Below are 12,015 nucleotides of genomic sequence, written 5' to 3' on the forward strand. Positions count from 1 at the left end.
CTGCCACGTGTAAAATAGATCACTAGTGGGACGCTGCTCAGAGCATAGGGAGCTCAGCTCGGTGCTCTGTAATGGCCTCCGTGTTGGAGGGAGGCCTGAGAGGGAGGGGATGTATGTGTATGGGGTACTTATAACTGATTCGCTTTGCTGTGCAGAAGAACCTACACCACATTGTGGAGCAGTTATACTCCAATAAAAAGAAAAAAGGCACTATCGGTGCTACTTGGCAATAGCACGTATTATATAAACTGCAGGTCTCTAGTATTGATTTTTAAACTAAATGTGAAGAGGGAGGGAAGGGGAAAGGAAGCATAAAAATCAGATTACTTTTCAGCCATACACCATCCTGCTCCCATCTGAAAGTCTGTTTGCAGGATTGTCCACACCATGTAGGTGGTTTTTGAGATGACTGGTGTTAGGTATACCTATAGTCAGAGGTGAACTAATTTAAAAAGCAGTGACATATCAAGTTGAGTCTGAATTGAGAAAGGGATTGGACCTGATAGCATTTAAAAGTTTGCTCTGCCTTTAAAGAAAACTACTAGTCAGGACAGGCTTTACATTCTCCACTGAGTCAAGTCCTTGAAGTGGAAACCTCTATTCCTTGAACCCTAATGAATGGGTTCTGAATATCTGAATTTTTCAAGTAGTTCTGTTGTACTTTATAACATTCTTCTAATTGACAGGGACATCTAAATTTTTCACATATTTCCTAACCTCCTTTTTTTTTAGGGGGTAAAAAAAAGGATCCTGGATATACTTCAATGCATTCTTGATAATTTTGGCTTCCCAGTCTGAACATCAGTAGTTATATCAGCCAACATAAGCGCAGGGCTGTGAAGGTGGAGGAGACCCATTTGTGTCAGCAAGCACTGCCTCCACCCTAATAGGACTTTTGTTTAGTCTTTAGCATTTATGCTGCCTTGGTATTAGTCCTTCCTTTGTTGACCATTCATCTCATTGCAGAATTTCTTTTCCTCCTCATTTTATGTTTATGATGTAGAGTGGGCTTGGGGATGAGATTACTAGTTTGATATGACTGTATAAAACAAGAATGAAAATGTCCTGTTGGGGAGCTTTGAGGTGCTGATCTTGTGTCATCAACGTTGCCTATCATGAAGAGTTCTTTTCTCTTCTTGCTCCATCTAGGTGGATGACCTTGCTGTGTCCATGGTGTATAGGTGTTGTTGTAAGTGTTAACAGTCTCTCCAAATCCAGCTGGACATCTAAGGATAAAATTACTTTGACCTAATGTTCTAATAAATTTTCACATAAATTTTAATATGAGAGAAGCATAAGTGCATTTAGGCTGCATTGAAGTTCCTTTGTATGATGATTTGCTATATCATACAGCTTCCACCCTCAGATGGATTCAAATGTATGTTTTAAACTATCGTATCACACAGCCTATGATGCAAGAATTGTCATTAACCCAATACAGACATGATGGTACATTTTATTTACACTCACCGTGTTTTCTTTCTGAAATGGAAACCTTTCTTCAATTCCAATACAGGGCTTTGTATATTCTGTGCAGCTATTTTGAAATGGGCCAATAAATTTTTTATTCCTTCATTAACATTTGACCTTAATTTCAATAAATACATTTTGAATTATATCCTATAGGTTGATACAGTTGATAAGAGCTTTTCTCTCCTTGAACTAAGACATGGAATTCCACATCCAGTAGACAAATTTAGTTGGCCAGAGAGAGATTTCTTTGGATTTCGTTGAACAGTCAGTTGGGGAGTGTCAGGTACCAAGGAAAGAGGATCCAGAAGTGAATGAAACTTCATTATTGCTCTTGAGAAATTTAGAGTCCTAAGGAGAAAGGGACAAACAGATGGTAACCTTTCAATACAGAAGATACTATAGTAAGTATAAACAAGTCCGGTTATGAAGGTAGAGTCTAAAAGAAGATTAAAAAAAAAAATAAGAGATGAGGGATGGCAGGTGGGCAAAAGGGCAAGAGAAAATGCTCTTTCTGTGTCTCAAGGAATAAGATAACTGCTATAAGTACTAGAAGTGCTTTCATTAAATGTTTTTGAATGCTGTTACCATTCTGTCTTGGAAAACTAGAAAATATTCAGGTACAGAGTACTCTGGGGACAAAGAGAGGATGTGGCTAATTCTACTACAGGAAGAAGGGGTCCAGGGAGATTTTTACAGACATTTTCTGTGGACCTTAATGGATGCATGGGGTTTGGGGAGGAAGAGATGTGCGAAAGGACAGTGAAGGCAAAGGGGACCGCTGGAACACAGAGGAAGTTATAACAGATGACACTGTTTCTTGCTACAATGAGCTCTTGTATCTTACAGCAGAGGACAAGGTACAGTGTAATGTAACAGCTCTGGTTTAGTTAAATCAGCCTAGTTTGAGTCCTATCTGTGTCATGCATCAATTGTGTGAGTTTGTGGCAAGGTGCTGAATCACTGTGTGCCTCCAACACCTCCCTCCCTTATCAGAAAAAGAGAAGATGAACCTATCCTCAGGCTGCCGTGTTGCACAACTGCAGATGGTATCATTCACCTTATGCCTACAGGCTCTACCTGTCTCAGGTGGGTTGGAAGATTAAAGAAGACAATACATATATAACAGTTATATATGCACATTACCAGTGCTCAATAAACATTTGCTACTGTTAATCAGGCAGATACAATTTTAAAGAATGAGTCTATTTGAAATCTCTTATTTATAAAGGTTTATATACCTATGTCCTAGTTAATCAATCTATATGCTCCTGAGATTACTTTAAATACAATGCAAAATGTGCTTTTCTTAGTTTACTGGGCTTTAAAATGTACTGTGAAAAAGCAGCTGAAGACCAAAGCAAAACCAAAACAAATCCCTCTAAGAGGTTTTGAATGAGCAATTTTTTTTTTTTGTCTTCAATCTTGGTTCATTTGATTTATGCCAAATGCATAAACATCTCAACTATATTGATTTTTATCAATAAAATCTGTAATCTGTGACCATCCAGTCTGGGGACTTTTTCTAGTGCAGTTTTGTGACCCTAAAGTTTAAAGAGGTTTATTTTTTCTTCCTTATTTATATCCAGAAGCAAGGCTGTTTAGAATGAATTAGTTGATTAGAACATCTGACTGAGAAAATGGGACAGCCAAGAATTTGCCTGAAGATTCAGAAACATGGCTGGGGGACAATGATTATTGCCAGGCTTCAAATGTCAGCAAACACTTCAGGGCTGCAGGAAAGAAAATAAAACACATTAAGGTTTAATGACTTTTGTTATAGGAGGGCTTTGGGGTAGCCAGGATGGAATTATTTGCTGAACACATAGTCTTTTTGTTAGTTGTCCAAGTGGATTAATTGAAGCCTGTTAACACTCTATCTCATAAAACAGAAAATAGCCATTAGCTACTCACCAGTCCACATGGAGAATCCAGAGTTTGGGACTGCCTTAAGGGGTCCAGTCAGCACAGTTTGGGATGACTACTCCAGGTAAAGTCAAAAAAGCTGGTAGCTGTTTAGTCCTTTGTCACAGGTGAGGTTCAGACTCAGAGACTGCAGTTTAGCATGCAGGATGTTTGTGAGGGAGCACCCTGGACCATTCTAGTGGATGGGAAGGATGGTTAAGTTGTAATGTAGATGTGCTAGCAGCTTTGGCCCACCCCACTGGGTGGGGGCTCTGGAACAAAATGACCCATCAGAGTTGTTTCATGTTAGGCTGACATGGCTGAAATGTCTGGGACTTTATACTCATTAGTCACTGGGTACAGGCTGCCCTCAGAAGGGTGGGACTCCAGACAGGGTGGTCTGTAGCAGAGGTCATCCCTGCTGGCTGGGGCTGCCTTCCTCAGGAACCGCCAGCAGCTGGGCAATAAACCCTGTCCTTGTCTCCCCCTCCACCTCCATGGTCTGTTATAACATATGTGAACCAACCAGTTCTCGGAAGCCTGACTGGACAGAGAGAGGCCCCACCCACTCCCTTTCTTCATTGTACCCACAAAATAAAAGTTTCAAGTAACTCACTGTCCTCAATTATTTTACACCACCGGGCAGCATCCCTACCCCAACACAGAAGCACAGTTCCGATAGTAGTTCTGTGAGGCAGGTTCCATTTTTCCCAGGCAAGAATTTGAAGGATGTTTTAAGCCCTGATCCCTCCACCAAGCTCCAGACCCACAGATACAAAAAAAGTTCTTTGGCAGTCCTAGTGGGTCATCCCACAGATACCTCAGCATCAGTGGGCTCAGATCTAAACCCATCATTTTATTATATTTGCTTCAGGATATTTCTATACAACCACCAACCCTTATTGTTTTAACTGTAAAATTTTTAACCTGAGTTTAACCATGTGTAAGTGTACAATTCAGTGGCATTCTATACATTCTCATCCTGTGTACCCATCGCACTATCTATGCCCAGACTTTTTCATCTTCCCCAACATAAACTCTGTACTCATCAGTAATAGCTCCCCATTCCTGCCTCTCCCCCAACCCTGTAGCCTGTATTTTACATTGTGTCTCTGAATTTGCCTCTTCTATGTACTTGGTATAAGTGGAATCATCTTTGTCTTCCTTCTGTGTCTGGCTTATGTCACTAAGCATAGTGTTTTCAAGGTCCATCCACATTACCGCATACATCAGAATTCCATACCTTTTTATGGCTTTAATAGTGTTCCAGGGTGTGTATACAGCATATTATTTTTGTCCATCCATCCTTATTATTTTCAATAATACTGCACTCACCTCATAAATTTCCCTCCCTCAACAGCTTCTGATCCTTTATTCCCTTTCTGCGTTCTCTTTCTGTGTTGATAATAATCTTTCTAAAACAAAAGAGGCTCCCTGGATATATTCATTGCCTTTATTCATTCACCCTCCCTGCATGCATGCTCAGTCAGTCTTGTCTGACTCTTTGTGACCCCATGGAGTGTAACCTGCTAGATGCCATTGTCCTTGGGATTTTCCCAGGCAAAAATACTGGAGTGAATTGCCATTTCCTCCTCCAGGGAATCTTCCTGACTCAGGGATCGAACATTCATCTCCTGCATTAGCAGCTGGATTCTTTACTGCTAAGCCACCTGGGAATCCCACTCTCCCTCCCCTACCCTGTCCATTTTTGGCTACATCACTGCACCCAATTCATAATGACATTCATGTCCTTAGGATGACATCTGTCTAATTCTCCTAGCTGATCTGCTTTATTCTCCTACACACCGGATGCTTCAGCCACACTAAGTACCTCAGTTTACTCCAAGCAGACCTTACCCTTTTCCCTGTTTGTCTAGTTTTATGCTGTTTCTTCTGCTTGCCACATGGAAATTTCTATTCACCCTTCAAAATCCAAGTCTGTGAATCCCTTCCCACCCACTCTACCAAGAATTTGTTACTCTCTTCTCTATTCTCCTGAAGTATTTTGTTCCTACCTCTAATCTCTGTCCTATTGCAATGGACTGCAGTAACTTACTTACTTGCCTGCCTTATTGTTATGAATAGATTGACCTCTGTTGGGACTGAAGATATTTTGCCCATTTATTCCACGTGCCCAGAACCCAGAGTCGCATTCCCAAAGAATGCTGTATACGTGAGTATTGAAAGGGGGAGAGACCTGAAGGTGGGGGGCAGAATTCTGGGTTCAAAGGCCAGCACAGCTACTGAGTGTCAGGCCTCAGCAACATCACTTCACCTTTCCCAGTTGCTTCTTCATTTGTAAATGATTCAACATCCCAGAGTGGGATTGAGAACCAAAAGAGATGATTGATATGAAAGTGCTCTTTCCTAAAAGCACTTTCTTATCAATAGTTGTGAGGGGTTTTTTTTTTTTCCTTTGGAAAATGACCTATTTTATTAGTCTGTATGTGGGGCTTCCCAGGTGGCTCAAGTGGTAAAGAATCCACCTGCCAATACAGGAGATGCAGCTTTGATCCCTGGGTCGGGAAGATCCCCTGGAGGAGAAAATGGCAACCCACTCCAGTATTCTTGCTGGGGTTGATCCCATGGACAGAGAAGTCTGGTGACCTATGACCTACAGTCCCTGGGGTCGAAAAGAGACAACTGAAGCAATTGAGTATGCGTGTGTTACTCCTTGTGTACTGCCCGTCCCAGATAAATGTGAAGTTTTACAGGATATTCCCAGTTTTGTGAATTGTTTCTTTAAGAATAGATCACAAATAGTGGGAGTGGTGGGGTGATTTTAACATAAATGATTTGTGTGACGCTGTCACAAATTATGTGACATGTATGATGTAAATGGTGGAAATTCGGGGATGTAAAGTTTAGGCAGCAAAAGAAAGGACTTGCTTATCATCAGTGTCATCTGACGATGGTTGCTCTGTTTTCAGGGGGTCAGGGGGTAGTTAGTTTCTCTTTATTGGGGGTGTGCAAGCAGATGCTAGTGGCATCACCAACTCAATGGATGTGAGTTTGAGCAAGCTCCAGAGTTGGTGATGGACAGGGAAGCCTGGTGTGCTGCAGTCCATGGGGTCGCAGAGTCCAACACAACTGAGCGACTGAACTGACTGACTGAAGCGGATGCTGGCTGAACTTGTGTGTCAGGGAGGCTGTCTGAGATACTCTGATCGTGACTGAAGAGGGTGGGAGGGCTAAGCTGGCTGACTTCTGAGGTTCCTTCCCATCTGGACGTATATTATTCTGAACTTTACATATGAACTATACTAAGAGATGGACCCAGGCTTTTGCATTCTATTCAGGGGAAGAAATAATGGTGCTTTTTCTTTCCTCTTTAAGTGAAAGTTGTAAAGTTTATGCAAGATCACAGTAAAAAGTCTGATATTTCTACTTTGTGAGTCCTGGCGAAAGCTGAGATTTAATCTTGAAATATGAAAGTAAACTGTATTTACCTCAGTTTAAGCCTCTAGGATTTATATTTATATGATAAACTTTAAAGTTCTCCCAACTTATCACTCTGGAAAAAAGGAGAAATTACAGTCATCTTACTCTTAGGGCTGGAAGTCTAGAGAGAGATGCTCACTCTAAGTTAATGAAAAACTGACACCGTTTTGCTGGGCTTATGGCAATTCCCACCCCTTTCTAACTAATGTGAACTCTCACACCCAGGGACATAGTTAAGAGTCTCACATATTGAGTGCTTGTGGGACCTAAACTCTATTGCAAATCACTCAAAGAATAGCTTCTTCACGGTATTTTTTAGAACACCTACTTGTTTTTAAACATCTTCCTTTCACCATCCAAAGCTGCTTCTTAATGTTATTATTGCTCATGGCAATCACATTTCAGTTCTCTGAAAACCACTTGTCAGTTTTTCTCTTTGTGCTGTTTCTATTCAAGTGAAGGTATGTGACTTGCTTTCCCTGGATGCTCTCCACTACCGCTCAGCCCTCTGCTCCTCTGCCCTCCCCGCCCCGAGGAGACCACTGTGAAATCAAATTAGAAGCGTGCAGTGTCAGCATTAGAAGGCTCCCAAGATTTCATCTCAGTGAATTCAAACCCTTGTACCTTCCTCATTAAAGATGAAAAAACTGAGGTATGGAGCATCCCAAAGCAAGTAGCAAAATTAAGCCAGGACGTGAGGACCTTCAATCCCTAAGACTCTCTTAGTTTGACCTCCTCGGAAATAGAGCGGGAAACCAAGGACAAGCAGTTAATTTAGGAGGTGATTCCGGGAAACAGAGCAGGGGGTGGTGAAATAAGACAGGGAAGGAAAGGCAGCTCTTCAGGATGTTGTAATAAGCACCTTAACTCTGTGAGCAACTGGGGCTCAATCCCCCTGAGAGCCTCAGGAGGTGGTTTAGAACAAGCCTCGGAGCTGTCCCACTGGAGGGGATCAAGGAACCGGTGGGTCCACAGTGACCCACCAATTCTTGTTTCTCATTGGCTGAAGGGTGGTTAATTCCCCAGCACTTCCAGCCTGTTCTATGGAGAGGGCCGAGTATTCTTCTGCAGCTGGAGGAAGTCCTCAGCAGAGTTGCAGTCTTTCAGTGGGAGCCACCCAGCAATCATGCATAGGGGATATGTGTGGGGCAGTGACATCCCCTGCTGCAGCGGCCAAATGCTCATTCCCTCCTGCCCTGGCCAATAAACTTCAACTGCCTTAGAGGTGAGAGGCTGAAACAAAACATGATTTATAAGGGGAAATTAAATGTACAGGGTTGGTGTTTGCAAATGAATAAACATTATCCTTATTTAACAGAACCTACCATGCACTTTTGCACGTTACCAACTTTGTGCATACCATCCCTCTATCTTGTATGAACTACTAGAAAAACTCCTATCCATCCTACAAAGTCCAGTACCAATAAAAGCTGTCTATTACGTCCTGTCCCGATTCCTCAGGCAGAATTAATTGCTATCTTGCTTTGCTCCAACAACATGTCCTGCCTTCTTCGCACTTGCTACTAGTAGTAGTAATAATAGCTACTATTTATTGACTTTAATTTTGCCCCAGGCTCTGTTTTAAATAATTTATGTGAATTAACTCATTTAAAACTTTCAAAAACTCAATGAAGTAGCTGCAATTACCATCTGCATTTTGTAGACTGGAAATGAAGACTGAGATTAACAACTTTCCCAATATCGTGTAGCTGGCAAGTGGCATAGCTGGGATTTGGTTCAGAAGGTCAGGCTTCCAATTCCCTACTTTCTTTGGCTCGGGTGGAGAAAGGGGCCAAAGCACTGAACTCAGGACTATTCCTGGCAGTTTTGGTAAAGCCTCATGCCAGCTAGGAAACACTGTCTGCAAAGAATCTTAAGCAGGTAAATGACTCAAGATTTACATTTTACAAATGTCACTCTCACCATCATGCACAGGGTGAATCAGAGGAGGAGAGACTGAGAAGAGATAGCAGCATTCTGACTGGTGCAATAATCCAGCTATGATGAAGTCCCAAGTTCAGCAGGGCTCCTCCTCCCTGGACTAACCCCCGCTTACCTCCCCAACCACTCCCCAACATTGTGGGGCTGCTACTCCTAGATGTGTGGGGGTCCTGCACAAATGCACCAGGCCAAGGGCCATGTGGGTGCAGAGATGATGCAGCTTGGGCTCTGGCCACACCTGTGAGCCCTGGTGAGGAGTCTCAGATACAAGAAGGAAGGGTGCCTTTTGCTTGCTTGCAGCACAGAAGAAGCCATGTGGAGTAGCGGCGGTCCTGCCCAGTTCTCCCTCCAATTCAGACATTTTAAACTACTTTTCGTTTCCTAATTATGTCATGATTTTCCCCACCTCTATTTTGAATATTTGATTTCCTCTGGTAAGGATGCTCTTTCACTCATTCATTCATTCATTCATTCTTTTTTTTTTTTCATTCATTCTTTTACTTACATTTTTTTAGCACCCAACATGGACCAAGGAACTTCCTAGGTGATGGGGACTTTGCAATCTAGGGGACGAGATAAGTGTAAATGTAGTAATTATGAAAATATGACTCTGACACTTTCTTTAAAGGTAAAGTTGGAACCATGAGACTACATGCTGGATACTGGGGACTCACCTGCTCTGGGATGCAGGTGGCCAAGCTGAGATGGTGACTGGGATGACATAACTTCCCTTTGGAGCGACGTGACTTTCATGTTGAGATGTGAGCAATAAGTAGGAATTAACCAGACACAGAAGATAGAGAAGGAGAAAGACCACCATTCCTGCTGTCTGACTATGGTTAACAGTGTGCTCATGAATCTATGAGTTAAAGCACATAGGTCTGGAGTCCAGATGAGACTCAGTATAACAAAGGCAGGGGGAACTGAGGAAGAGGTCCTAGAAAGAGAAAAGAGGAGAGGAATACGTGAGAGAAGCTGCTGGGAGAGGAATCTGGGGACCACAGCGAGTAGCAGGAGGCTGGACTTGGTGAGACCCATGGGGAAGTTCTCAGAGCAGGCTGAAGAGGAGCTCTGAGAAATGGGGATGTTCAATATTTAATTTTAAATTGTGCTTCTGTAGCTTACAGCTCTTCCCGTCCCCAAACCTTCAGTATAATCGGTTGCACATAAATGCCTTATGTAGATGGTTTGAGGGAAATTAGGGGAAACAACTGAGTGCCCAGAAAGGGTCCTGATGAACAGTAAGGATAGCATAGACATGGGAGGTGACACAGAATGGGAAATGGTTGATGGGCACAGAAATGTAGAGGCAGCACTACAAGAGGTAGTCATATACTCAGAGGTATTGAAGCCCTCAAAACAAGAATTTTATTTGTATTCAATTATGATGAGTGATTAACATAAAGTGATCAAAGTCAGCATTAAAATGGATCCCATGAGAGTAGGGACAGCCTAGACGAAGACGAAAGAAGGAAGGGACATTCTCATGGGTGTCTTCGGCAATGGGACAGGACTGTGGTTTCATTCTAGACATCTGAGACTCAGTGTAAACTCCAACTGAAGTAGACTCTTCCCCACCCCCAGCTCCCCAGCTCCCCACCCATCCAGGACTTTGTAGAATTACCAATTCAACATTTACTATTACTAATGCAACCCCTGTTACTTTCTGGGTACAAAGTCACTTGGTCCCCGCCCCTTGGAGTGCTGTCTGGTCTGGGAGGCAAATCTCATAGTACTGTGATCAGCACTGTCACCGAAGCAGGTCCAGAGGGTGTGGGAGCAGGAATGGGACTTTGATCCAGTTGTGGGCATCAGGCAGCTTCCTGGAGGAGGGACACCCAGGCGAGGTCAGGGTGTTTTCCAGGGTAGTTGGATGCCTGGCAGGCAGAGGGAGAGGGCAGAGGCGCAGCTGCAGAGGCTCCTAGGTGGTCTTCACTGCCCCTCTGCCAGGCTTACTCATAGCACCAAGCAGCCGGTCTTCATCTCTCTTGTCTCCAACAAGCCCTGTCTCTCCAGGTCTTCATCTCTCTTGTCTCCAGCAAGCCCTGTCTCTCCAGCCGGCCTCCAAGTCCCTCAAGGGCTGGAGACCTGGTGCGTGTTTGGATGTGAGAGTAGGAACCGGGAGATCTGAGTGTGCCAAGAAGAGCTCCCTGTCCCAGTGCCAGCTGCCACCTTGCTTACCCTCCACCTGGCCCTTCACTCCTTCCAGTCGACAGAGCTGCCAATGAGAGTATAAGGCCCTCCTGGGGAGGTTCCAGCTGGAAATAGATGAGTGGGGATTGGGAGCCAGAGAGTAAAGGGGAGAGAAGGTGGATAAGGAAAGGGTAAGGGTGAGCAAAGACACCAGAGGATTTTTTGCAACTTTCTTGCCACTCTTTCTCTTTATCACTTTTGTGACCTCATGACATCTGTAGAGTAAAAGCTCCTGAACAAACTCACCAGAGGAGGGAAAACTGTTTTTGAGGTAGGAGTGAAAGGTTCTGGAGTGGAGAGAGCTGGAGTCCGAGACCCCGTGCGAGTCCTGCCGTGTGTCCTGAGCAGACCAAGCGCCCTCTCTGGGCCTCGGGCTCCACTCCTCAGGGTGCAGCCTGGACAGGGTACTCGTCGGGGCCGGCTGCAGTCTCGGCCTCTGAGGGTTCCGTGTGGACAGCGAGGCGGGGGGACAGCCTGTCTGCAGCCGGCCAGGCCTGGCGGTGTTGAACCTGCCTGGGCCGAAGCCAGGCGTGCGGAGTCACGCAAAATAGCCCCAGAGGAAGACATTGACGGCCAGCAGGACCACGGCGTTAATGTTGCAGACGCTCCTCCAGAGCGGCTCCTCCGCGATGCTGGTCAGTTTCTGCTCCAGGGCGGCCTTCTCGGCGGGGCTCAGCGCTTGCTCCCGGACCCCCGAGAGCCCGCAGAGCCAGCGCCAGAGCCGCTGTCCCCAGGACCTGCGTGGGGCTGAGGGACGGGAGTCAGAGGGGACGGAGGCAGGGGAGCGGCAGAGCACAGGTGGGAGAAGGGGGTGATGAGAGAGCAGGGCCGGGAGAGGGATGGTGAGAAACCCAGGAAAGGGGACAGGCGCGTAGGAGGGCCAGGGGCAGGCGGAGGGGTCAGCCTAGCCTGGGTGCAAGCTGCCGGCGGGGTGCTGAGCTAGGGCATCACGCTGAAACCCCTGACTGTTGTATCGTGGATGCATCTCCGGGGGCGGCGTGTTGGGGGGTGAGGGTAATGCCGCTCATCCCAGTTCACAGCGCCCCAGGACCCAGTGGCATTAGG

The 12,015-nt window shown here is 44.9% G+C and overlaps 1 protein-coding gene across 12 annotated transcripts in view; it reads right to left on the reverse strand.

The window, feature by feature from the left end:
• Nucleotides 1-10,085: 10,085 nt before the first annotated feature.
• The window catches only part of SLC5A9 (solute carrier family 5 member 9), a 29,676-nt gene continuing 27,746 nt past the window's right edge, over nt 10,086-12,015 (reverse strand). For 11 of the 12 annotated variants that reach the window (XM_061121941.1, XM_061121940.1, XM_061121946.1 and 8 more), the window contains one exon: nt 10,086-11,697. In XM_061121941.1, coding sequence (XP_060977924.1) covers nt 11,489-11,697 — 209 coding nt within the window. In that variant the 3' untranslated portion in view covers nt 10,086-11,488. The remainder of the gene's footprint in view (nt 11,698-12,015) is intronic. The other variant, XR_009689226.1, reaches the window with a different exon arrangement.

The sequence above is a fragment of the Dama dama genome, chromosome 20, assembly GCF_033118175.1.
Source record: "Dama dama isolate Ldn47 chromosome 20, ASM3311817v1, whole genome shotgun sequence".
Taxonomy (NCBI): Eukaryota; Metazoa; Chordata; class Mammalia; order Artiodactyla; family Cervidae; genus Dama; species Dama dama.